This window comes from Tupaia chinensis, unplaced genomic scaffold (assembly GCF_000334495.1).
Source record: "Tupaia chinensis unplaced genomic scaffold, TupChi_1.0 Scaffold147185_1, whole genome shotgun sequence".
NCBI lineage: Eukaryota > Metazoa > Chordata > Mammalia > Scandentia > Tupaiidae > Tupaia > Tupaia belangeri.
The window spans coordinates 1,702,867-1,730,511 of NW_006207036.1; the positions used below are offsets into that span (position 1 = coordinate 1,702,867).

The 27,645-nt window shown below is 35.7% G+C and overlaps 1 protein-coding gene across 8 annotated transcripts in view; it reads right to left on the reverse strand.

Annotated features, from left to right (window-relative positions):
* The window catches only part of USP25 (ubiquitin specific peptidase 25), a 154,706-nt gene that overhangs the window by 65,912 nt on the left and 61,149 nt on the right, over window positions 1-27,645 (reverse strand). For all 8 annotated transcript variants that reach the window (XM_027768684.1, XM_027768690.1, XM_027768688.1 and 5 more), the window contains 4 exons: window positions 22,345-22,431; window positions 15,280-15,417; window positions 10,748-10,824; window positions 1,490-1,563 (listed from right to left, as the gene is read on the reverse strand). In XM_027768684.1, the coding sequence (XP_027624485.1) occupies window positions 1,490-1,563; window positions 10,748-10,824; window positions 15,280-15,417; window positions 22,345-22,431 (376 nt within the window). The remainder of the gene's footprint in view (window positions 1-1,489; window positions 1,564-10,747; window positions 10,825-15,279; window positions 15,418-22,344; window positions 22,432-27,645) is intronic.

Consider the following 27,645-nt stretch of genomic DNA (forward strand, 5'->3'; position numbering starts at 1 on the left):
AGAGTTTCAGGCATTTATGAGTGACCTTCGTGATAAAGAAGGGTAATATAAATAATGCCCAGTCACATTATCACATTAGATCTCCTTCAGATACACTATACACTGTTCTATTTCAAATAAAACCAGAATAGTACAGATGACCCAAGGCTATGTATTATGTAAAGTATTTTTACTTATATAATGATTATTTAGCATTAAGGCAAACAAGAATGTACTGACACCTCAACACAACCTTCTAAATGCCTGAGTGATAGCTGAGCATCATTTTTCTTGAACTCAAACTATCAAACTACATTCTAACAAAACTTTATGGAAATTACTTAAAATTGAATGGAAAAATTATTTTACAAATAATATGCTTTGATGTTCCAGATTTAGGCAAAATCACTTTTAAAGGCTGATGTTTTGGTGCATGTGGAAAAAATTTTTTGAGAGTTTTTACTTTGGGACTTATTAATATTATATGAAATGATATTTGAGTCCAGTTATCTTCCCTTGTTAGAAAATCAAAGAGAAACTGGTTAGGCTCAAACGTTAAAAACAGGTATTTACTACAGATGGAGTAGTATCACTCAACTCATTTTTCAGAAGATGGAGTACAACCCTGTTTTGAAAACTTGTAATAATTACTGTATAATCAGTCAAGAAATGAGACCCCTACAACATCTTGACTATGCTAAGTTGCTAAATTCAGCTTTCAACGTGAAATTTAAAAAGTGAGCATTTAGACCACAAGTGGCATGGTTAAGGCAGGTGAATCCCACATGGCCAACTGGGTGGTCTGAGTCCCAGATCTGATGGTTTGAAAATCATACCAGGTGCATGTGCATGCATGTGCCCTATAGCAAACAAGAAAGTTACCTTCATTCCAAGTCCAGTATGCAATTCCAATATTATCTTCAAAGGATCTACCAATTGTCTTACTAATCCTCCTATGGTAACAACTCACAGTGTTACAGAAGCCTTCTCACTCATTGGAAACGAAATCAGGATAAAGTGAAGTATCACCTAATGTGTGGTAATGCACTCTAGATCTTCTTTTTCATTCACTGCTCTCTTTTCATCTGTGCTCTCCATGCAAATGTTCAGTAGCAGCAATGCATCAGAACTACCAGAGTAAGTCAGACTAAAAATAAAAATCACCAGGTGAGTACGGAGAATGGAGGTTAAAGTGGCTGGACTCGACATCGTCGACTGCATAGTTCAAGTCCTGGACCCAATGACTTGTAAATCATACCAGACATGACTGTGTGCAGGCATGCCCAAAATCCTAAGAGAAGAAAAGGGGACAAAGGATTGTGGCATGGCCATTCCCTCTAATGAGTGATCACTCACTGTTTTCCTACGACAAGCTCCATAGCAAAATAAAATACATACATACAAACATGCACACATATATACTGCCATTCAAGAAATACAATCACTATCAATACAGAGGAACTAATGGATGATAATCTCTTCTCATGTAAATGTATATGTATAACCGTACCTTCAAGCACTCCCACAGCTAGGAATCTTCCATAGAACAATTCTACCATTGGGTTCTTTGGCTTCTCTTCATCCCTAAAGCAGGTTAAAAAATATTTAAATATGGTTATAATTTTTGGGCCTATCAATAAAGGAAACATTAAAAGAATTATAATACATAACGTAAAAAAAAAAACATTCATTTCATGTGGCAATCACATTCTTATTGCTGTTATTCACTACGTTACCTTGGGCAAGGTACTTAAATTTATCCTCCCATTTTCACCAATCCACTGAAGATAAACATGAATTTACAGGACTGGAATTAGGGTGAAACTTAGTTTCTACACGGAAAAACTTAGGTGAGAACTTAACACAGTCTGTGCTCATGAAGTACCTGCTCTTTTTATTACCATTATACATTTCAATCTCATACTTTTAGCTGTATAAGCCAAGAGTTCTTCAAAAAGTTTGTGAAAAAATAGGCTGCATGGAAAAACTATGTACGGATTTCAAAAATTTTGCACCTAAAAAAACTCATACTTTAAGTCCACTTTATTGCAAACTGTTTGAAGTCTCCTTATACTTGCTTATTTGGACTCTATGGGGAGAGGGAGTAAAGCCACTTTTTTCTCAATTTATTTTTCATTTCATTTTCTTTTATACATTCAATCACATTACTGTTTCTCTTACAAAATGGATATTTCAAAAGGTGAACATCTCTTCCCAACAGAGTTGACAAAAACTACAAAACATCCTTAACAGACCAGAACATGAGGCCACTTTTAACCAGAATATGAGCTACTTTTAACCAAAATTTTGATGTTATTTTCCAGATTTACATCAAGAAGTACATAAATCCAAAAATAATAGCTGTCACCGGTGAAGGCCAATACCAGTTTTGATCCAGACTAGCTAAAGAGCCCCCTCTCTGAAGTTTCACATTGCTGATAAAATAAGACATCTGTAAATTTCACAAATTGTTTAATGTACAAATTTGAGTTGCTTTTTGTCTTGCTTGAGGTAAACAAATATTGACATATATTTTTCTGTCATTTTATTGTTTAAGCTTTGTGGTTAAAAAAAAAATGCAGTCTGTCTTGGCCTTACTGTTTAAAAATGTGTTGTATTCACAACCGTAAACAGAATGTTTCTTCATCAATTTGTGTCTAAATTGATATAACTGATTTGTAAACTATTATTTTTAAAAAGAGGATATTATCTCTTAGTACATGTGTTACATAGGTCATTATTTAAAACTTCAAATAATCCTTAACCATTCCAATACATACTTTAGCAGTTTTTAGTACTATTCAGAAAAATTTCTGACCCTTCACTTTTTTTGGGGGGCGGGGGGGAGAGGTTTTCACTATAGGGCGTGAGTGCTCGCCAGACAGACAGAGACAGAGAGACAGAAAGAGAGAAATCACCCCCCAGAGGGGATGGTCACGCCGCAATCCCTTCTCCTCCATTCTCCTCTCGGGATCTTGGGCATGCACGCACATGTGCCTGGGGGGAGTTCTAAGCCACCAGGTCTGGGACGCAAACCGCAGTCAACTACGTGGGAGTCCAGCGACATAGCCATTACGCTAACTGCTGGCTCCCAGACCCTTCACTTTCAAGTACCTGGTAAGACACACTTTGCCACTCAGTTTGTGTAAATTTATTTTTAATGTTTAACTATGATAAAATGCACATAACATAAAATTTATCTTAACCATTTTTAAACATACAGTTCATACATTTAAGTATATTTGGGTTGTGCAACCAATCTCCATAACTGTTTTCTTCCTGTAAAACTGAAATTCTATGCCCATTAAACAACTCTCCATTTATCTTTTCCCAAGTAACTGGCAACCATCATTCTATCTTCTGTATCTATGACATTGATAACTCTTTATACCTACAATATTTGTTTTCTGTGACTGGCTTATTTCACCTAGCATAATGTCTTAAAGTTTCAAAAATATTATAGCATATGTCAGAATCTCCATTTTTTTAGGGCTGAATGACACCTGTACATATACACTAAACTTTTATCTATCCACCTATCAATGAATATTTGGATTGCTTCCACCCTTTCAGTATTGGGAATGAAGTTGCTATAAACTTGGGTGTACAGGGATCCAGCAGTTAGCGTAATGGCTATGTTGCTGGACTCCCACGTAGTTGACCGCGGTTCGTGTACCGGATCCGGTGGCTTAAAATTCACGCCGGGTGCGTGTGCGTGCGTGCCCAAGATCCCAAGAGGAGAATGGAGGAGAAGGGATTGCGGCGTGACCATCCCCCCTGGGGGGTTATTTCTCGCTTTCTGTCTCTATGTCTCTCTCTGTCTGGCTGGCGAGCGCACATGCCCTATAGGGAAAAACCTCTCCAAAAAAAGAAAAAAAAAAAAACAAAACATAACGGCATATTTTAAAGATGGACAATTATTTTAGTTTAAAACCATTAAAGTTTAACTAGACATGATTTTGTCATTTATAGGCATTCAATCTCTATTTTGTATTTATATATTAAACTTTGGAAAGAAATTCATACATAATGAAAGAATCAATTTTCCATTCTTATAGTTCTAAGTGGTAGAGAAAAGTGAAATTTTTTTCCTTATATTTCAGAACAAAGTAGAAGAGATGATTTAGAAGCGCTAGGTCATATGTTCATGTATTTTCTGAGAGGCAGTCTTCCTTGGCAAGGCTTAAAGGTAATTGTTTTTATTTATCTTTGTTGAATTTCATTAAATATTGGTATATAATAAATTTCCTTCTCCTAAGTAAATAATTTTCAAATGATTACATTCTATTTCTTTTTTCTGTTTCCTTGGGTGTCCAAGTATCCCTAAAACCATGCTTTCTATTCTTTTGGATATATATCTAAAAGTAGAATTAATGAGTAATATAATAATTCCATTTTTAATCTTTTGAGGAGTTATTATCCTATTTTCCATAGTGGTTGCTCTATCAACAACAGCAAGAACGGTTCCAATTTCTCCACATCATCATCAATACTTGCTATTTTCTTGGATATTTTGGGGGAGGTTATTTCTTGTGGGGAGGTAGTGGACGAGTTGATAGCAGTCACCCTAATGAATATGAGGTGTTCCTACTCTCTTCGAAGTTAGGCAGGTTATATGATTTGCTTTTGCCCAGCAGAATGTGACCAGGAATGATATGTATCATTGACAGCCAGTATACTTGTATACTGTTAACTTCCAGGGTGATCCTGGAAGCCTATCAACAGAGGAAGCTTCTGTCAGCCTGAGGTCCTGAATGAACAGATGGGAACAGGCTCTTACTCATACCTGCTGGGCACACTTACAGATATAAGACACTGAACTTTGAAGGTTATTGTCACAGTTTTACTGAGCCCTGTCTTGACCTATAAAAAGTTGCACCTCTCTTTCATTGAAAATAAAATTTCTAGAGTAGGTTAAGTCATTTGCTGGAATTCGTACAATTAATAGGTGTTTAAGTAGAAAAATGAACTTCAATGGGATTCTAAAACCTATTTGAAACCCATATGGTGGGTGTGTCCTCCCACCATATATACTTAATCTCTGGACATCTTTATACTATAGAAATGATTTATTTCATACTTTATATTTTACACTGTGATAATAAAAAGGACTTGAGACTGCTACAGGGGAAAAAGAAGATCTAAATATTGTCTCTCTGGATACAAAGGCCTATGAATCTGCAGACATAAACATTAGTGGAACCTCTATTTTTTTTTTTTTTTGAGAGGTTTGTTCACTATAGGGCGCGTGCACTCGCCAGACAGACAGAGAGAGACATAGAGACAGAAAGCGAGAAATCACCCCCCAGGGGGGATGGTCACACCACAATCCCTTCTCCATTCTCCTCTCGGGATCTTGGGCACGCACGCACGCACACGCACCCGGCCTGAGTTCTAAGCCACCGGGTCCGGGACGCGAATCGCGGCCGACTACATGGAAATCCAGCAACATAGCCATTACGCTAACTGCTGGTTCCCTGGAATCTCTATTTTTGTGGCCTTATATTTCCATTAGAAAAGCAACATTTCCAACCTCTCTCCTTACACATCATGTAAGTTCCTTATGGAAACAGTGATGACTGATCTGATGACTCTTTTCATTGGTTACTTTGTGGAAATATGTGTGAGTAGCTCTACTAATTCTGACCTCTCTTTTCTGACTTATTTTTGGAACTTCCTGTGTGAGTATGTACTGGTCAGTGGAAAAGTCATGACGTATTTATGACGTATTTTTCTGTTTTGCTACGCAAAAAAACAAACAAACAAAAAAAGTCATGACTTTTCCGAGAACTCAGTATCTATGTATGCATGTTTTTATTTTAGTTTTTGCTATAGGGTGCATGTATTTGCCAGAGAGAGAAAGAATGAGAGGGACAGTGAGAAATAATCCCCCCCAGAGAAGGATAGCTCATTGCAATCCCTTTTCCTCCAGTCTCCTCTCCAGATTTCTGGGCAGGCACGCACACACACCTGGCATGATTTTTAAGTCACCAGGTTGAGAAGCCAACCTGCAATAACTGACCATGTGGAATCTAGCACCTTAACCTCCACGCCACCTGCTGGACCCCTATATGAGTTTTGACATGCAGTCCACTGACCTGTGATAAGCACTAACTTTCCCTAAGGGGCCAGGCAGAAATCATCCATTGTTTACTTCTTTGCAACCTCTCAGATAATTTTTTCTATGCATTTTGACTTGTAAATCTCAAGAACCCAGGCTGTGGTTATACCAATGGAAACATGAGAGACATGATTGCAGAGCAATTAAAAGGATAGGAGATTCCACAATAGAAGTGATACATCCATAACTTGCATGAAGGCAAAGGAAAGGTCAGTTTGATACAAAAGTATCAAAGACAAAAACAAAATAAAAAAATCTGCAGAAAACTTGTTTTTTGGACACCTTAGTATTGAGAATTAGCTTAGTATAGGAAGAGTACAAAGGTCTAGGGCAGTGAATAGAATAATCTAGGTGTTCTGGGTTAGTGCTTCCCAACTTTTTCATTGCCTTTAGCACACAGACATAGGCAGAGAACTTTGGGGTAAAAGATGTTTTCACATGATCCAAGAAACAGGACCAGTATCTCCACATGTCCATTATCTGGCTTGCCATGGCACAACAACTAGAGAGCTCCACTTAAGAGAGGCAGAGCACAGTGGTTCAAAATTCAGTTTAGTTCCACTAACAATGAACCAACAAAATTACTGAGAAATGAATGGAGAGGACATATTTTAATTATACTTAATATTTCAGATGCCAAAGAAAAGTTCTAGCTTATTTTAAAAGAGTTTTTAAAAGGAGGAGAGGATTTAAAAGCTACTAGATAGAAAAAAGTGACTAGGTTATAAAATTTTTTTTTTCTTTTGAGAGAGAGAGATTTTTGCTATAGGGAGCATGCTCACCAGAGAGACAGAAAGTGAGAAATTCCTCCCTAGGGAGATGGCAATGCCACAACCCCTTCTCCTCCATTCTCCTCTTAGGATCTTGAACATGCACTCACACACACCCAGCTTGAGTTTGAAGCCACTAGGTCCAGAACTCCAGCCACAGTTGGTCATGTGGGAGTCCAGCAACGCAACCATTATGCCATCTACAGGTCCTGATCTAAAGAATTTTAAAAAGCAAACAGGGTACGAGCAAGATAACCACAATTAGAAGGAAGAAAGATCAAGGAAACAGGAAAGTGGGACACTACAGATAAAGAACAAGTAGAGTGTCATGTGTTGAACACAGGACACTACATAAAATGCTTACAGAAAATTGGGATAGATCTGAGAAGAATCAGGAATTTACAAAAAATTACTGAGGGAATTTCAAGGAGACACAGCTATCACAGATGAGGAATCAGGTACTGTTACTCTGAGGGAAAATGCTCAGTGAACTTTTGGCATTAGAACTCCAAGGAAAGGCATAAGATACATGAGCCTTACTTAAGACAAATCAGGTTGAGTAAATCAGATCATTTCTACACATGGGCTGTCTTTGCCTGACAAGACAGTAACCACGGTAGAGTCCATCAACTCAGAGAGGTGAAGGTGGACAAGTCATGTGTGAATAATAGCTTGGGCATCCTCCTAATTTGAATTTCATTAGCCCTTACTACAAAGAACTCATCTAGATAGTATCAAAAGAATAAGTCAGAAAAACAGCAATAAACAAATAAAAATGTTCAGGCCAAAAACCAAAGTGAAAGAAAAGGAAGAAAAGACACTGAGATCAAACAGGAATAGTTTGGCATAAGTTAGAATAAGAAGCAAATTAAACTGTTAAAAATTCAGCCAACGGGCCCAACAGGAGTATGGTGGTTCAGGAGCTAGACTCCCACAAGGCAATCAAGTTCTAGATTAGCAGCTTGAAAATTTGACCAGGTATGTGCGTGTGTGTGTGTACCCCAAATGATTAGAGGAGAATGGAGAAGGATCTACAGCATGGCCATCCCCCCAGGAGGTGATTTCTCACTATCCCTCTCATGGTCTCTCTGTCTCTCTCCAGTGAGTGCACATGTCCTATGGCAAAAAATAAATAAATAAATAAAAAAAAAATTCAGTCACGCCTTCCTAAGAAAAATATTATTTTATACATAACTAATTTATATACATGAATATATATAATACACACACATGCACATGCACACATACATAAATAAATAAATAAATTCTAGAGGCATTTCCTACCCAGAAAAATACATAGAAATAATATGCTCAGCTGAAAATATTCAGAAATTGAATAAAGAACATATCTTAGAGATAATGATCTTCACTAAAGACTGGGTTTCTGAAGCATCAACTCCAGATTCAGTTTAGAAATCTGAGGTAGAGATTCACCAGGTAATACTAATAGGAAGAGAAGACAGAAACTAAATGAAGAGTGAAACCAACGCAGGAGGCAGGGTTCACAAGCATGTGCGATTCTGCAGCAAAATGCAGTGGTGGCAGCCAACATGGCATGAAAACAAGTTATTAAGAAGAGCTTCTATTAAATGAAGCGCTGGGCGGTGGCAAACTAGAGCTCAGAAGGAAAATGTAACTGAGGAGTTTCTGGTGAACAGGAAAGAAGGGCACCAGAAGAAAGTACCTCTTACTGCCACATTCAATTGCAGAGACTGCAAAACATGTTAAAAAAAAAAAAAAAAAGAAAGTTCTCCTCAGATATTGTGGACTTAGTGTTAAATTAATCTCTTGAGAGATTCTCTCAACTTAGGTTCAGTTCACAGATGGCTGTAACTAGGTGGCCCTTGATGAGTGTCATTCTGGAAGAACTATAAAACCAAGATCATTTTCTCCATTTACCACATTATTCTAAGTTTCTGCTACAGTCTTTAGAAATGACTTGAGTGGAAACTGCACTAAATTCTAGGAATGGTAACACTGGACTGACAAGTAAGAGGTTAAAATTGTGCTTCTTTCAAAATCTTTTCTTTCACTAATCTTAGTGAAATATGTTCTACCTAAGAATCCTCAAAAATCTAAAATTAAAGCATATGAAATTTAATGTTGAAAGTACCGAAGGAATTACATGTGTAAGTGTAAGAAGTTGCAGGCTATAATTGTAGAATCCCAAGTCTCTTCAGACACAAAAGTAGCATGTTTATAGTTGAGACAACACAAACTCAAATATTGGAAAATCAATTTTTTGTTGTTGATGACTGTAAACACAAAGCAAAAAAAAAAATCTGATACTCGAGCATACAAAAGTTCAAAGCATACCTTCTTTGAACTTTACCTTACAAAATTAAGGTAGTCCCTTAAAGATTTGGCTTCACGACTTATAATACCTTACAAAATTAAGGGAATATCATTTGGAATTTCTTGTTGCTATTGTTAAGCAGTTTAAATTTTATTGACCTTCCAGTTTAGAAAAAAATTTAAGGTCACACTATAAAGTTTGATATAATATACTATAGATCATGCAGAATAAGTATGAAAAGATACAAATTAGTTCATTACCCAAAAGATTTAATAGCATACAAATCATCCTCATAAATACATATAAAATTCTTATGAAGATACAAGGGAACTGTCTAGGTTTTGAGGCACTTTTCAAAGTGATTCAAGATACAAAATGTACATCACTGTGAATACACACATTTTAAACTTTGTGCGTCTGATACAGTCCCTTAAAGATTTGGCTTCACGACTTATAAAACTAAATGTACTGAATGTCATTCTGCTTCCTAGGTGAAAACCCACAGGACCTATAAACTTCATCTTGATAATTACTCCAAAATATGGAGAATATAAATACAAGGATTTTATTTTAAAAGCAAACACGAAGATCAGTGTAAAGACAGTGTTTAAATGCTTCTATTTTGGATAATTCAATTAAGCTCTATGAGTTTGTTCCCAGAAGTCACTAGTCTCTACTAAGAAAATGAATGATAAAAGTTAACATGGGAGAAATTTAATTTTTCCCTCAGATATGACAACAAAAGGGTAGAGAATCTAGGTAACAAAATTCAGGAGCATCTCTCAGATGTCACCACTGTGTAATCTGGAATATCTTTTACTTCATTTTAATCTCATTGTAGACCATACAATAATTCCCTTTATTTTACAATGAAGATAGGCATATTTTAAAAACAGATACAAGTGAAGGAGAGAATTTTAAGCCTGGAATATCAGCCTGAATTCTAGGTATTAATTTAACTTCTACACCTTACAGACTCATTAAGTCTTATGGAAGTTCAAATGTTCAACCAATGTTTAAAAAAAAATGTACACAAATGTTTGGTCCCACAAAGACTGAAGATGGGAGCAGGACCTCTCTGATCTCTCTGATTATGTTAACTTCCTCCAAGGAGTTAGGCACATATTTCAAATAACCAAGGTTTTAAGAGTTAGTCCAACGGATAAAGAATAAAAAGCTAGGGAATGCTAAGAAGGAACCTCATAGTTCAGTTCTAATGATTCCACATGAAAAGATTTCATCAAAATTAACACTCCTGGAATCTTTTCCCTGGTACACTAACCTGTACCATCTTATGAAATGTGACTGTTGAATATAAGGTAAAAAAATGGGCATGTTGAGATCAGCCCTTTCAGGAATCACTTTTTAGATCTTTCTTGCTAGACTTTGATCTTACATTAGAAACCTAAAGCTACCCAGCATTGTACCCACAAATGTCAGTTTATCAGTATTACTAGTAAAATTGGGATTCCCATAAGTCTGTCTTGGTTTCTTATTTCTCTGCTGGCACTGAATAAATAAGAAACAGTGAGTATTTATTGATTTCCTAAAACCCCATCACTATACTCTATGGTAACTTACGTCTCCTCTTCAGCTTTCATTTGGAAGGCATCTTCTAACCAATCCAATAATTTGTGTGTAAACTCACTCACGTCTTGCTGTGGAAAGAAAAAAGTGTTGTTTATATTTGACTCTACTATTTAAAACTCTAAAGCTTACAACATAAAATCTTTAGGCTCTCATTAAAATGTATAATTGCCAACTTCTCACAAAGGTATCAGGTGAAATGTTTCATATGAAATACAAGAAACTTTATATTTTAACCAGGGTATAAAATCAATATTTGAAAAAAAAAAAAAGGCATTAATCACTGTTATTGACTTTTACATTAGATTAAAAATGTATGTATAATTTAAAAATTCAAATTTCTACAAAATAATTATTAGTCCTCAAAAGATCTCTAAAATGAACATTTTTAAGTGAAAGACTCATATTACCAAAATATACATTTTATAAAAAAAATTACTACTACCTTCTTTCTTAGAAAGAACAGTACTTAATCTCTTTCTCAACTCTTACACACAACTCTGTAAGGAAACTCACTGATAACTGTTAACTTGGGGACAGGTTACATCCAACTACTAGGTTAGTGGAAAGGTCATGATGTATTTTCTATGTTTTCCTATGTAAAAATGCATCATGACTTTTCTGACAACCCAGTAGTAACTGACTCCCCAGATACCAAGTCCACTATCTTATAAACCTCAAACAGATCCTCCATCCAGAATCACTACCTTTATCACTTTTGCATCCTTTTTTATTTATTTATTTTTTTTTGGTGGGGGGAGAGTCCTTGCTCCCATAACAGAAAAACAGGAATAGGTAGTGGCATTGTATTTATCTACTACCATTATTTTTTTATTGCAAGTTTGAAAAGTATCTGCAGACAACGTAGAGTAAAAAAAAATAAATCAACCTTTCTAAGACTAGGCAAGGACAGATGAATCAATAAAAACAATTTCTTTATCAAAACTGCCCCAAATGCTAAGCAAACTTATTATCATGTATTTCTCCAGATAGAAATTTTTGGAAGAGCATCTATCCAAGCTATGTAACCTAAAAAATGTTGAAACTAAGGTTTAGGAAGCTTGCTTAAGTAAACTACTCCAAATTCATATACTTAAATAGGTATAAACTCAGCAAAAAATCTAGTTATAGACATTTGTACCACCTGTAGTAGGTTGAATAGTGACTCATCAAAATACGTATCCAGGCACTAGACCATGGCTCGGCAGTAAAACGCGAGGCTCTCCTAGGCTGAACCATGTTGGAAGTTCCATGTTCATGTCTAGAGGTGTTCCCAAGTATGCCAAATACATGTCTGACCATGATCCTAGCTTGGCTGAGGCTAAAAGTACATCATGGTGTCAAGATTCTGTTGGGCCTACTGGATGTTTTCTCTCTCTCAGTCATAAAAGAAATACACTTAAGTGTGTGTGTGTGTGTGTGTGTGTGTGTGTGTGCGTGCGCATGCCAGCAGGTAACATGATGATGAAGGTACTAGACTCCCACATTGCCAACCACAGTGCAAGTTCTGGACCTGGCAGCTTATTTTCTCACTCTCTCTCTCTTCTTCTCTGCCACCCCTCTGGTAAGTGCACATGTCCTATAGCAGATTAATAATAATTAATTAATTCAATTTAATAAATAATTCTTAAATATGTGTATACATATATACACAAATATATATATACACACACAATATGAACACACAAATAGAAACACAGAATATGACCTTATTTGGAACAGACGTATTTGTAGATATAATTAAGGCAAGGCTCTTTCTTGAGATGAGATCACCCTGAATTAGAACAGGCCCTAAATCCGATGGTGCATATTCTTATAAGAAACAGAAAAAGGAAGACACATAGATACACAGGATTGAACAGACCATGTGAAAAAGAAAACAGAATGGCAGTATCCCACTACATGCCAAGAAACACAGTTGCCACCAGAAGATGGTAGAGGCGAGGAAAGATTCTCTCCTCGAGCCATCAGAAAGAATATGGCCTTACCAACACCTTTATTTTGGACTTCTAGCCTCTAGGACTATTAAAGAATAGCTTTTCAATTACTTGTGGATCATCCTGTTTATGATCATTATATTGGGTCATTCAGAAAGTCATGACACATTTTTGCGTAGAAAAACACAGAAAATATATCATGACTTTCCCAACGACTTAATAGCTTAAGGAACTATATCGCACCTTTAAACAACCTTCTATACTTGTCTGTAACTTTATCTTGATGGTTACATCTAATAGGAAACAAAAAGGCTTTCTGGTTATAATACTCTTTAGAAGTTATTAATTCCTGTCATTTTTAGCAATGAAACTAAAATGTGCCATTATAAAATGAAAATTCTACATATTTTCATCAAGAGAAAAACAATCAGATCTTTACATTTTAATAACAAATGTGTGATTTAAACTGACAGTATCACATACCAAAAATTATACCACAAGACTGTATCTCAAAACATGATATATTAGAAATATTTCAGAAGAATATGAATTATAAATATAAATTCACTTCTTAAAAATCACGTTTATGTCATTTATGGACTTATTCCACTAAGTTACTAATATGTACTTCAGATTCAAGTGTTTGGGGAACACAAGACAATCAAAGTTATATCAATCTGAATTACTATGTATCTATTTTAAAAGATCTCTAAAGAAAAAAAGTCATTAACAATGAGAAAATTAGTCAAGTCTACACTGCTAGACCAAAGCAAAAGCATTTGTATCATACCATTCAGGAACACAAAACAGTATATCCATTCCAACTCTAAAAAGCTAATAAGTCTGGCCTGTGTGAGTGTGTATGTATGTATGTATGTATGTATGTATATGGCTTCAAAAGAAGTTTCTTTAAATTAAAAAGGATACCTAAAGATCATTATAGATCTGTGGAAAATTTCAACAGAAAATAACCAAGGATACACGAAGAAAGAGCAATTCTGGGGGGAAAAATTGTCAAGGAACTAAAGTAAGTTTCTTTTTAATTTAAGTGTACACTAGGGAAGACCAAAATACGCCACCCTGAAATGCACTTCATAGACATATTTCAGGATGATTATTTAAAGGGGCTGCAGACATAAGAATGCTTGTCAAAGAGCTAACCTTTGTAAAAGAAATTTTCATCTATCTTTAGCAGAAAAGTAAGCATCAAATTAATGCAAGGGATGCAAGGTTTTCCCTGACCTCCTTGGAAAGACAAAAGAGAAACAGAGGTAAAAGAGCTGAGGGGGAAAGCAGAACAATCCTCCCATTTCCACATTTCCTCCCCTGCCCTTTCATTGCTCAGTCAAAGCCTGTACAGTATAAAATCTTGTCACTTGCCTCTTCCTGTGTATACATAAATGAATGTAAATAAATTCATATTTTTTCAGTCAACATAGCTGTTAGTTCATTTTTACACTAAAGATTACTGAAACTAAAGAGGGAAAGCAGAAAATTTAAAACCTTTCTACAACATTCAGAGCTACTGGAAAAGACCGTACACATACAGAAGTAGAAAAGAATGCTACAGGAAAAAAAATAATAAAACCCACACATTTAGACCCATCAGTATCCTAAAACGAGGCTTGAGTCATTTTGGGGAATGTTACTTCTTTCCACTTGTGTTAGTGTCACGGTGACAGAGAGAATAAGCAACAACACTTAGCATACACTAAACTGATAGGCACCAGACCATTTTTAGAAGTACAATTAAAAAATAATTAAAGAGTGATAACAAATAGGATGACTATGTGGTGAGTGTCCTTGTTCATGTATCTTTGCCACATGGGGTGAATTTTAAGGAGGAAACAAATGCGTGGAAGATGGTGATGAAAATTTTCAGAACCTTCCTCTAAATACCTCTCATATTTCCACACAGCAGAGATACAGGGGGTACTGTAAAGACCACACTGCAAGCACAATTCTTTGAACCTCTCCTCGAAAATACTGTTTATCTTCTGCCCATTACTTCCTCGTTGCTGTTTGTTTCAAAACTTACTATTCTCTGTACCTTTTTTGCTTTATCTTATTTCTCTGACTTTCCAAATTAAATATAAAAATGCTGGTTTGTTTATTTATAGGTAAATTCCCAATACTATCTTTCTAAGATAAAGATAAGGGCTACCACAAAACACCATTCAAAAAAATGGAAAAGAAAAGCAATAATAGCAAAGGTAATATAGATTCCAAAAATCTTTTCTTAATAATTAAAGAAAACTCACTGCCACTGATGAGACAATTAAAAGCATATATTTGTAAAGATTTTCAAATATGTATTTTTTATTATCAATTATTTTCACTAATTTCAATCATAATATAAATTATATATTCGTTAATCTTAACACTTTCTAGATCACCTTTTTTTTTAAACTTAACAGTAAGCATTCCAAATAATGTTTTAAACAGCTCCAGGTTTGTTTCTTTTTTTAAATAAAGCTTAAATAATGTACTTCAAATTGTCATTATGTATTCTTTGAAAAGCTATTTATGCATTGCTCAGATTAAACAAAATACAAATGGTTAATAAACAAGAAAGTAAAACAAAGCTACCTGTTGTGAGTCATTTGATTTGAAAGCATCCTTAAGAATTTCAACTGCTCTTGATGGATCAACGTATTTCCTCTTGGTACCAACAAGCAGTGCAAACAGATACCTCAGCTCCCTCATAAAAGGCAAATTTCGATGTTCCTATTGGGGGAAAAACCTTCAGTGAAGATCACATCTCTACTAGTAAGCAGACATTCATTTGAACAATATCCAAAAATTAAATTAACTGATATAGAATAGGGAAGAATAGATCATAATTAAAGAAAAAAACATTGCTGTCATCCAAGAGCCTCAAAGGTGTCAAGCAGGAAACAGCCTAGGACCTAGGTTAGGCTCAGAATTTCAGCATAAATGCTACATATTCACAGCAAACCTTGTCATTACCAGCCAAGAATATACTCCTTATTCAAGTCTGTTTATAATAATCCTTCCAATTCAACAAGGCTCAGCTGCTGCTGATGAGCGAAATAAGACCAGCCAACACTCAATGATGGATCACTACAACCCGTCACTCACTGTTTTAAATGGTTTCCCTCAATAAACGCAATTACACAAAAATTTCTCCTTCTCTGAAGCCTTCCCAGCCTCCTCATTTCAAATTCCTCAATAACTGAAATCAATGTACTGCACTAAGCAATAAATCATGAACCAAACGTTTCCATTTCTCTTGAGAAAAAACCCAGAGGGGAGAAGTTAGGTTGCATGGCTGTTTTTAAGAAACAACCAAACTGTTTTCCAAAGAAATTATACAGGAGATTTCAAGAAGTTCAATAAAAAAAAAAAGAAGAAGAAGAAAGAAAAAAAAAAAAAAAGAATAAAAGTACGAGTTTATTTTGGTGCAGAGGAAATTTAAAAATCCAAGTACAGTTTCTTCAAAATACACAGTTTTCCATGAACTTTTTGAATATCTCACATGTTGAAACTGAGCCTGAGCCTAAGACTAAAGTGACTCTATATTGTATTCAGTCTTGGAGTCCATCTTAAGGGATTAAACCTTAGGAAAATCAGTCTTTAAATTCTTTCTTTTACTTCTTTCACAATTAGTCTTACAGAACTTAACCTTTCATATCCCTCACAATAGATGAGACTAACAGTCTTTAGAGATGCCTTGGATTAGAGGCAGAGGGTAGAAAGACCACCAGCCCCTCCCATATGGCAGGCTGAGAAAATTTATATCAGCTCAGGCATTCCAAAGCCACTACCAAACCTTCACTGTTTCTAAACTGGATATAAAAGTCATTTTGACTCACTCCATCTTTTTTGATGCTTTGTTAATTGCTTATCTTTAAGTCCCTTGTAGAGAACTGAAACTGGGCATTCTGCCCTGTGTGCCCCAATCGAACTGCCCCACAAGCAGTGATTGTACCCCAGACATTATCAGGTGTCCTTAAGATCTTCCCCAAATACAATGGCCAGGCACCTCATGATTCTACTACAAGACAAAGAACTTGCCCTTTGCTTCTAAAAGTATGCTTTCACAGATCCCTTCCCATATAAGTTTTGTATCTCAAACAAAACTTTTTTGTATGACAGTGACAGTTACAGACTCTAGTTCATTCTCTCCTCCATGTTGGCCTCACTGAATAAATTCCTTTCATTATTCACTAACTTTGGACTCCCATGATTGGCTTTTGTTGAGCAGCCTGTGACAAAGACCTGACTTCTTGTCATCCAGTCTACAAGAATCCCTGTCCATTCCAGCTTCAATAATGTGATATATTCCTACAACTTTCTACTTTCATATTCATGAGGAATACTGGCCGGTAGGTTTCTTAAAATATAATTTTTTACTTTTGGTATCAAGGGTAGTGTTGGGCTCAGAAAATGATTTAATGAGTTTTATCTCTTCAATTGTCTATAAAAATCTATCAAGAATTGGCATTTTTCTGTATTTGATCAATACCCAGTTTTTCTAGCACTATTTGCTAAATTGGTTTTCTTTTCCCCACTGGATTGACTGATGCCCTTTGTCAAAAATAAGTCTCTCTTTGTGTATATAAATTATTGATATTTTACACCAGAAATAGTATTTCCTTGCAAAACAAGTACATAAAAAATCCCTAATTCTAGGGTCCAGCAGTTAGCATAACGGCTATGTCACTTGACTCCCATGTAGTCGACCGCAGTTCGAGTCCTGGACCCAGTGACTTAAACTCATGCCAGCGCGTGTGTGTGAGTGCCCAAGATCCCCAGAAGAGAATAGAGGAAAAGGGATTGCGGCATAGCCATCCCCCATGGAGGGTGATTTCTCACTTTCTGTCTCTCTGTCTCTCTCTGCCTTTCTGGCGAGCACATGCACCCTATGGCAAAAACCTCTCCCCACCCCCCCCAAAAAAATCCTTAATTCTAGTGAGCTAATCTCCCATTCTAATCTGCTCTTCTGATAATTTAATCATGAACTGTATTAACAAGGTTAAATCATTTTCATTAGCAATAATACATGTTTTCAGTTGTCTGGTAGGAAAAAATAATTCCTAACATACCATGATGGCTAGAATAAAATTTCTTCCAATACAATGAAAAATAAAAATGTAAGTTGTTTTCTCAAGAAAAAGTTATTGTTTCTTGCTTTAAATATTTATTCTATTTCACCAGTGAAACCATTTTAGTAATTGAGTAATTTGTTTGGTAGGATCCAATTTCTTTAATGCAATAACATAAGTTATCAATGTCTGTGACCATTGATAGCTGTGGCTTTCAAAATACTTGTTTCTTGTTTATAATATTATGCTATTCTCCTTTTATTATCAATGGAATATGTACTGATGTCCATCTTATATTTGTAATTTGTCTTCCCTTTTTTTTTTTGCTCAGTCTACCTAGATGTTTATCAACTTTATCAATCTTCTCATGAAGCAGCTTTTGTTTCCATTAATTTTCTCTATTTTTTTCTGTTTTCTGATTCATTTATTTCCACTTTTATCTTCATTATTTCCTCATTCTTCTTTCTGCTTTGGGAATAATGTGATCTTTTTGTTTTCTTCCTAATTTCTTGGTGTACAAGCTGCAGTGATTAATTTGAAGCTCTTCCTTTCTAATAAGGTATTTGGTTCATACATTGTCAACTAATCACTGCTTTCACTGCATTTTTCTAATTTTGACACATGTTTTAATATTCATTCAGTTCAGAATATACCAAAATTTCCCTTTTACTTGTTCTTTGTCCTTTGGGCTATTTAAAGGTACATTTGTTTTCAAATCTCTGGGGCAACATGATATCTCTCTATTGTTAACTTCTAATTAGATTCCATTGTAGTCAGAAAACATACTCTGTATGTTCTGAATACTTTCAATGTATTAAGAATTCAGTGTAATATTAAAACTTATAGATCTCATCATGGCTAAAGCCAGAAATCCCAAAATGCATCTTTTATTTCTGAATTTCAGAAGTTCCTTCAGGTATATGCTCTTATTCTTTCTTTTCTTTTTTTTTTTTTAATAGAATTTTATTTTCCTATAGGGCGCATATGCTCACCAGAAAGAGAGACAGAGAGACAGAAAGCAAGAAATCACCCCCCAGGGAGGATGACCACACCACGATCCCTTCTCCATTCTCCTCTCGGGATCTTGGGTACGCACACACACAGGCACCCGGCTGAGTTTAAGCCACCAGGTCCGGGACTCAAACCGCAGTCGACAACATGGGAGTCCAGCGACATGGCCATTAGACTAACTGCTGGTCCCAGGTATATGCTCTTAAAATATAGCAAGGTTATTAACTAATAGTATCTTTTTACATACTTCAAACTTCTGAATAGTGGAAAGTAGCAAAAACTACTACTTGGAAATACTCTAAATCAAGACTTTAAATAACCTCACAATTAATAAGGTTTTAGATTTCCACTAAGTATCAATATAATGAGTTTATTTTCTATTTTCTTAACATTTAATATAGTACATATATCATCCATCTTAAACATATTAAACCAAAAGAATATCTGTGGGGAAAAAAAGAGGATGATTATGTGGAGAAACTATCATTAACTATCTAGTAACTTCATGGTTCTCCTAGATAGTAAAATTACAAACAGTTCAAATAAATCCCGGTGTATATAATTAGTTTTGTTTTACAGAAGCAATAATCCATTGTACCTTAGATACAAACTGATTTCAAAGTCTCTATCTGTCTCTCACTAAGTATGTGTGCAGTATTTGTGGTAAGCTTCAGTGACTAAGAAAAAGTATCTTGCTTTTATCAGTGCATGTAAATGACATCTCTCAGATGTGATCAGACTGATTCCAGGTGTATTCTGTTTCTTATCTTCATACTCAATGTAGCAAAGCATTTCACGAGTCGGACATAAATTTGCTATTAAATAATAAGTGCCGGAACCAGAAGTGGTGTAATGGTTAAGGTGCTGGACACTCCCACAGGGTTGACCATAGTTCAAGTCCCAGACCTAGAGGCTTGAAACTTATGCCAGGTTTTTGTACATGCATACACAAGATCCCAAGACGGGAATGAAGGAGAAGGATTGCAGCATGGCCATCCCACCTGAGGGGTGATTTCTCACTTTCTGTCTCTCTGGCAAGGGTACATGCCCCATAGCTAAAAAATCTCTAAAAAAAGAAAAAGACACTTTTTAAAAACCTATAATTTATCACCTCAAGTTACTGTAGCACCAGTTAGTGGCTGATAAGTACCAATTGATCCTACAGGTTTGCTGTAAAGGTATAAAGTTATTCTATATGTTTTGTCAATATGCCAAGTGAAGAACAACCTCATCAATGCTTATCTGATATGAAATTGCACAATATTCTTCAAAATACATTTTTTACAGAATGAAAATGACAGATAGTTTTAATTCCTTTAGTTTAAAGGATACCTGGAAATGCTAACCTTCCACTGTAAGAAAAAAAACTTTAGAAATTTGTGAATGATTTGAACTGCATACTGCCCTAATATTCCCCAAATATTTCTTTGTCCTCACAACTCTGGTACATAAGCATAAATTAACAACTATTTTTACAGTAAGATTAAGAAATTGACTTGGTCTTATTCAACACTACGTAGAAAAAAGATATTAAAGTCCTGTAAAACACTAAAATTCAGGAACATAAAAGGTTGAGACACATATAAATGCATCATTGGAAATAATCATTCTAAATAGTGTGATGTAAATGATAGAAGAGACGGGAGAAATTTAACAAATTTTGGTAAGGAAGTGCAATAGTACAAAAAGATCTATGTAAGAACTATAATGTCTGAAGAGGCTCCCCTGAATTTCTTTTGAGCAATGAGGGGTTGTCAAGTGACCTTGGTTCCCTTCTGAAAATGAGTTACCAGGCTGATACTTTGCCTGATACTTTACTTATATTTTTTTTAGTTTTTGGGAAATTTTTGCTGTATGATGTGTGCACTCACCAGAGAGACAGAGAGACAGAAAGTGAAAAATCACCCACTGGGGGAATGGCCACTCTGCAATCCCTCCTCCTCTATTCTCCACTTGGGATCTTGGGCACAAATGCAAACATGCCTGCTATTAGTTTTAGGTCAACAGGTCTGAGACTCGAACTGCAGTCAACTACGTGGGAGTCCAGCAACATAACCATTATGCCATCTGCCTGTCCCATCAGCCTGATACTTTATAGCAGAACGGAGACTAAAGCCTGAAAAGTCAGTTATAAATCAAGCTATATTCCCACCAGTGTGCATACGAAACATTCACATGTTGGAAGAAAAAGTAGTTTTAAAATTTAAACACTGAGAGAGTAACATAATTTAATAATTTGTCACTATGACCAAGAATAGGTTACACAAACCCCAATACTTTACTGAAACCTAAAACTTTAACTACTTTGTCTTTACGACCAGTCCACATTAAGGCTCCAGGTTCACTAAAGCTCTGCACTTGAGTGTATCATCTCCATAATTGATTTTTTTCCATTAAATATGCAATTTCTGTAGGCAAAACAGCCCTATGTTTTAAAGAGGCTTTTATTGTATAACAAGAGCTGACACCTAGTGCTATGTACCAAGCACTTTCTAATCCTATACCTGTTTTACCTTATTTAATCCTCACAGCAACTCTATAAAATCACTTCTATTATTACTCATACCATATACATAAAGTAATTGACCAGAGAGAGATCAAGTAATCTGCCATAGTTTCCCTGCCAGAACCCAGGCAATCTGGTCCCAGTTTCATCCTCTCTGCTACTTTTTACTACCTATCTAACAACATTAACAGCCAGAGGCCAGCTGCAGTGGTGGGTAGTAAAGGAATGCACCTCAATGCTGAGGCCACGTCAGAAAGTGTCCAGTTCACATCCCAAAGTCTACCTATGCACACTAAGTACACATGCATGCGTGTCATCATGGCTGGCTGAAACTGGAGGTAAATCACCACGTGAGGACCTTGTTGAGGGTGACCCTCTATCCCTCCATCCTTCCTTTCCTCCAACCATCTTTCTTTCTTTCTCATCCCTCTCTCCCACAGAAAAAATGAATTTTTAAAAATTTATATTGGGCCAGCAGGTGGCATGGTGGTCAGGGCACAAGGCTCCCATATGGCCAATTGCAGTTTAATTCTCAGATCTGTCAGCTTTCTCTCTCTCTCTCTCTCTCCCTGATGAGCACATGTGCTCTATGGCACATATTTAAAATAATAATGGTAATTAAATCATTCTTTTAAAATTTTAAAACTACATTAATTCCAAAATAAAACTTATAGATTTGTACTGAGAAGATACCACTGTGAAATCAGAATTTTAAAGGATTACTCTAGACAATCAATTGGCATGAAATTTTCATTTCTACGTAAGCTTTTCAGCAGACAAAGGGAAATGACTTTGAATTAGAAATAGAAGTCTATAAAGTTTATTGAAACAATATGAAAGAGAAAAATTATTAAATGTTAGAAACAACAGGCACATTACTGTAACACACAGTTGAAAAAGAAATAATATTTATAATATATTGACAAAGGACAGGAAGTTAGCATAGTAACTGAGACTCATGAGATGACCTGCAAATTCTCACATGGCTTCAGAACTGATAAATGCACTCACAGACTGCAAAACATAAAGAGCACATACACTCTGCTTAAATATAGTTTGTGATTTTACCTTTTGGTTTCGAGGTAAATCTTGAGCATTTGATGGAGGCTTGTAATTCAAAACTAATCTTCTAAATTCCAAAAGATTGAATAAGGACTGAAAAAGAATAACAATTTAAGATATCCTAAGGAAAAATTCTATGAACAAAACTGTAAAATGACCGGTGCCAGAGACGTGTTTTGGACAATTATACTATTTAGACATAGGGTTGTTACATCTAGCACAAGAAAATTTATTTTTTCCATGAGAAAAAGTCAAACTTCTTATATTTTGATATGCTATTCTTAATAATTAGCAATATTTATTCTACTTCAAAGCATAAAACTATACATGGAAAACCTAAAAATATATAGTAGACATTATTAGAAGCTCTCTTTGCTTATATTACTATGAGCTTTAGTATGTAGTTTCCTCAAGATATAAGGTATACAAATTGAAGCCCAGAACTTTTTAGACCTGTTGGCTTACTATGAATTATCTAGAGGTATTATTAATTCCACAAAAACAGAGCACAAGTAAGTTTTTCCAGATGCTAGGAGACAGAAACATAAAGAAATTACATGGTATACCTAGTCTCAAGAAAATAACCTAGACAAGAGGCAGATATATAAGCAAATAATTCAAATATGGTTTTAAGAAACAGTAATAATGAACAGATCAAGGAAGCCCATGAAAAGGTTTCCTGTAGTAGTGACTTTTTAAATGCAGTTTGTAACCCAATTATTTCAATATAATGAACATTTGTTCAAAAAGGAGATTAAATACAATGGAAAATATTGGAATTTATCATACTCGGTAAATTCAAGAGTATTTTATATAAAATTTTCGTTGTGTATATATTGTGTGTGTGTAAAATGTTTTAAAATTTAAAATGTAATCTGTCCTTGGGTCCCAGTTTATAAAGTTTGAAAATTATTGTATAGGAAGCAATACTATATCACATTTCAGAAAAGATGAGTTAGCCAACCTGATAGAAAATAAAGGTAGCACCACACAGGGGAAAACCAAATACTGATCAATAACTGGGTCTTGGGAAACTAGATCACTCTGTATAAAGAAACAGAGGAAATACGTAACAGGTTTTCAGGAAGGTCATGACGCTTTTTACATAGAAAAATACATCATGATTTTCCCAACAACCTAATAGATAAATTAAAAAATGAAATACAAAAAGTAAAACCATAAATCTGATAACAGAAACTGTAGAAAAGTATTTTAGTTATCTTGTGAGCTGGAAGGATTTCTTAATTAAACAGTATGAGCACAGGAAATAATTCGTATATTCACTTCATAAAAATTATTCAATACCCAGTACACACCAGACACTAGAAAGACATGAGAATAAAACATACCCAGTTTCTGCCTTTGTGGGAATTACAGTCTTTTGACTGCTGATTAAAATTAAAAGAACCATCAGTCCTTGAAGCTATATCCCAGGTGGCTGACCTGCACAATTTGAGCACTAGACCCCATGGCTTGAAAGAAATATGTTGGGTACGTGTATACATGCTCAGACTCCTGAAAGGACAGAGATTGAGGGAACTATGTGAACATTCACCACGGGGAGTGCTTCCTTCCCTACCTCTCTGTCTCTTGTTGGCAAAATTTGTACCCTCTGGCAAAATTTTTAAAATAATGAAAATGAATGTTATAAATCAGAAAGGATAAGAATACAGTAATAATCAACTAAGGGTAGAACCTTACAAAAAAGTAGCATTTAAAAGCAAGAAGAAAAAGTTTGGAGGAAGACAAGAAGGAATAGTAAGAGAATCAGACAGGAGAAAAAGGAGTAGAGAAAGCAAGGTTTTTCAAACATGGCTGTCTATCAGAATAATTTGGGGAATTTTAGAAAGTACTGATGCCTGGGACAGCCAGCAGCATGCTAGTTAAGATGGCTGGATCCCACATGGCTGACCATGTGGTTGGCATTCTAAACCCAGCAGCTTGAGAAACACGCTAGGTTCATGTGTGTGCATTCCCAAAATCCCAGAAGGATGGAGAGATGAAGGAGAAGAGATTGTGGCATGACCACCCCGTACAAGGAGTGCTTCTCCACTCGCACCCTCCTCTCTTTCCCAGTCTTTCTCTGGAGCCCACACACCTTCTGGAAAACTGTAAGGAAAAAAATACTGATTCTAATTTCCGTGGCCTCTAACAAAGTTGTAAAGTGTCGCAGAAGATTGTGATGCACACCAAAGACTCATTGGCAAATTTTAAGTTCAGCAAACTGTAAAAGTTGTTTCATTCCAATAAGAAAGCACAGAAAGATAACCTTTGGATCTGGCTACTAGGAAGTCACCTTTTCAACAAAGGAGTAGAGAAAAAAACACCTGCGATAACTACTGCAAAAAAAATGGGATATAAAAGATCACGGGATGAACTATTTATTTTTGTAATTTGAAAACAAAAGATAATTTGGAAAGGTAAGAGAATCCTAATCCTACTCTGAGCTCCTTTTGGAGGACATTTTTCTTGTTCCTGACCTGAAGACTGTTTGAATTTCCTTTGGCGTGGGTCTGCTGTGAAGAATTATGTCAGCTTCTGCTTGATTGAAAATTGTTTTATTTTTGAAGAAGATTTCTGCTAATTACAGAATTCTAAATGGCCAGTTATTTTTTTCTAGCAGCTGTTCATTTTATTTTTGTTCCTTTATAGGTGATACAGCTTTCCCCATCTGACCACTTCTAGAATTTTGTCTACAGTATTTTCTTTTTCTATTTTATGATGATGTGTCTTAGAGCATATTCTTTATTTTTATACTGCTTGATATCTAACACTTCCTGAATCTGTGGCTTGAGCTCACTCAAGTTTAGCATGTTCTCCTGCATCTCTTCAAATGTTATTGTTGCAAACCAAATTACAAATACATTGTTAGCCCTACTCACCATGTCTAGAGTATCTTTTCTAAGTAGTTATCTTTACTTCATGGCTTCAGTCTCAAATTATTTTTCAGACCAATTATCTAAATGATTAACTCTCTCCTCAGCTGTATCTAATATGTTGCTAAATTCACCAATTTATTTTTTCTTTTGCTTTCCTTTTTTTCTGGAACATACATCTATCAGAGAGATGGGAGACAAAGAGACAGAGAGGGAGAAAGCAAGCATCCCCCTGATAGTGTGGTCATAACACAATCCCTTCTCCTCCATGTTTCTATCCTTTTTGGATTTGGGGTATGCATGCCCACACACTCAGGGTGTTTTTTAAGCCACTGGGGAAGGATCTGAACTGTAGTGGACCATGTAGAAATCCAGTTCCCTTAACCGCTAGGCTATTGAGACAGTCTTACATTTTTGGATTCTAAAATTTCCATTTTGTTCTCCTTTACTTAAGTTTTTAGTTTTCTGTCAAAATTATCAATCTCGCTTTTAATTCCTTATGCATTTACAGTTATTATGACAGGTAACTAAATTTTCTGTTTCCCTGTAGATATATTTTTATTGTTCTTTTTTCTCTTAGCTTTCAGACACACCTTATGTTTTAGTATGAGTAATTTTACTGTTAAATTCACACACACACACATACATACACACACATATACTAGAGATTTTTGCTACAGGGCACGTGTGCTTGCCAGAAAGACAGAGAGAGACAGACAAAAAGTGAGAAATCATCCTCCAGGGGGGATGGCCATGCCACAATCCCTTCTCCTCCGTTTTCCTCTGGGACTCTTGGGCATGCACGCACACATGCCTGGCGTGAGTTTAAGCCACCAGGTCCAGGACTCGAACGGTGGTTGACTACATGGAGTCCACGATGTAGCCATTACTCTAACTGCTGGTCCTGAATATCATATATTTTTTAAAAATTGAAAAATTCAAAGTTCTAGATAATATTATCACTTAACAGAATTCATATCTGGGTCTGGCAGGTGGCCTACAATGCTAAGTCTACCTACAATCCAAATTTACCTTAATCCAATCAATTATGAGACAATTTTAGTTGTATGGTTCAAAAACTAGGAAATGTAGTCCACTTTCAATTTTCAGTTAATCCTAGGCTATAACTGTTTAGAATTCTAACTAAAAGTTTTGGTTCTTTACTATAGCTTTACAATTGCTTAAAAATAAATAAACAAAACAAAAATAAACTTCGTTTTGCCTCGAAGCTACTTAGTGGTGTCCACATCTCAAAAATGCCTCAAGAAAAAAATCAGTCTAAAATATTTAGGTTGCTTCGTGAATACTGCTGTTTTCTCAGAACTTAGCCTCAAAATTCCGCACTGCTGTAGGATTCTATATTTTTGTTTTGTTCTGTTTCGCAGCTCAGCAGAACATAAGCAGGTAAATAGTGTAAAATAACTTTATCTCCATCATCCAAAGTAGAAGTAATGACTATGGATTATGATAACAAATCACAGAAGTTAATATTTCCATATCCCGGAAATCCTATATCCCACAGCAAAGTCGCAAAATTATTGGTCAATGTATTCCTTTCAAAAATATGTTCAATTATTATACACTATTAAAAATACAAAAGGAGGAATATGCAACAATAATTATCACTTTTGAGGCCTAGATAATGTTTGTGATTGATGCCTATTAAAGAAAATATATCCTTTCAGCCCAAAGCTGATGTGTGAATTTTGAAGACCACTCACTATAATACAGTATGGCTGTAGAGTTCAAATAATTTTTGTAAAACAAAAAGTGGTTAAGAATTCAAGAGGAAAGGGAAACACAATCTGTCTACAATGGAGAGTACTGAGAAGTATGATAAATGAATTAAAAAAAAAATAGAATAGTATTACATATGTTTCAAGATAAAGCAAAGGGTGAAACTAATGGCATTTTTAGGAGCTGAAAGTCTGTGTATAAAGTAAATAAATTCCAGGACCAACAGTTGGCGTAATGGCTATGTCGCTGGACTCCCAGGTAGTAGACCGCGGTTCGAGTCCTGGACCTGGTGGCTTAAACTCACACCAGGCACGTGTGTGTGTGTGCCCAAGACCTCAAGAGGAGAATGGAGAAGGGATTGCGGCATGGCCATCCCTCCTGGGGGGTGATTTCTTGCTTTCTGTCTCTCTTTCTGGTGAGAGCACGTACCCTATAAAAACCTCTCCAAAAAGAGGAAAAAAAAAAAAGTAAATAAATTCCTTTATGCCTTAATAAGCAACTGTTAAGTACAGGAAAACAAAGCATTATAGAAAGGAAGAGTTAGTGGGACCAGTTGATGGCATAGTGGTTACATCACGGGATTCCCATATAGTCACCCACGACACCAGTCCTGGCCCCAGTGAGTGAAAACTCACACTGGGCATGTGTGTGCATGTGTGTTCAAGATCCCGTGAGGAGGATGGAGGAGAAAGGA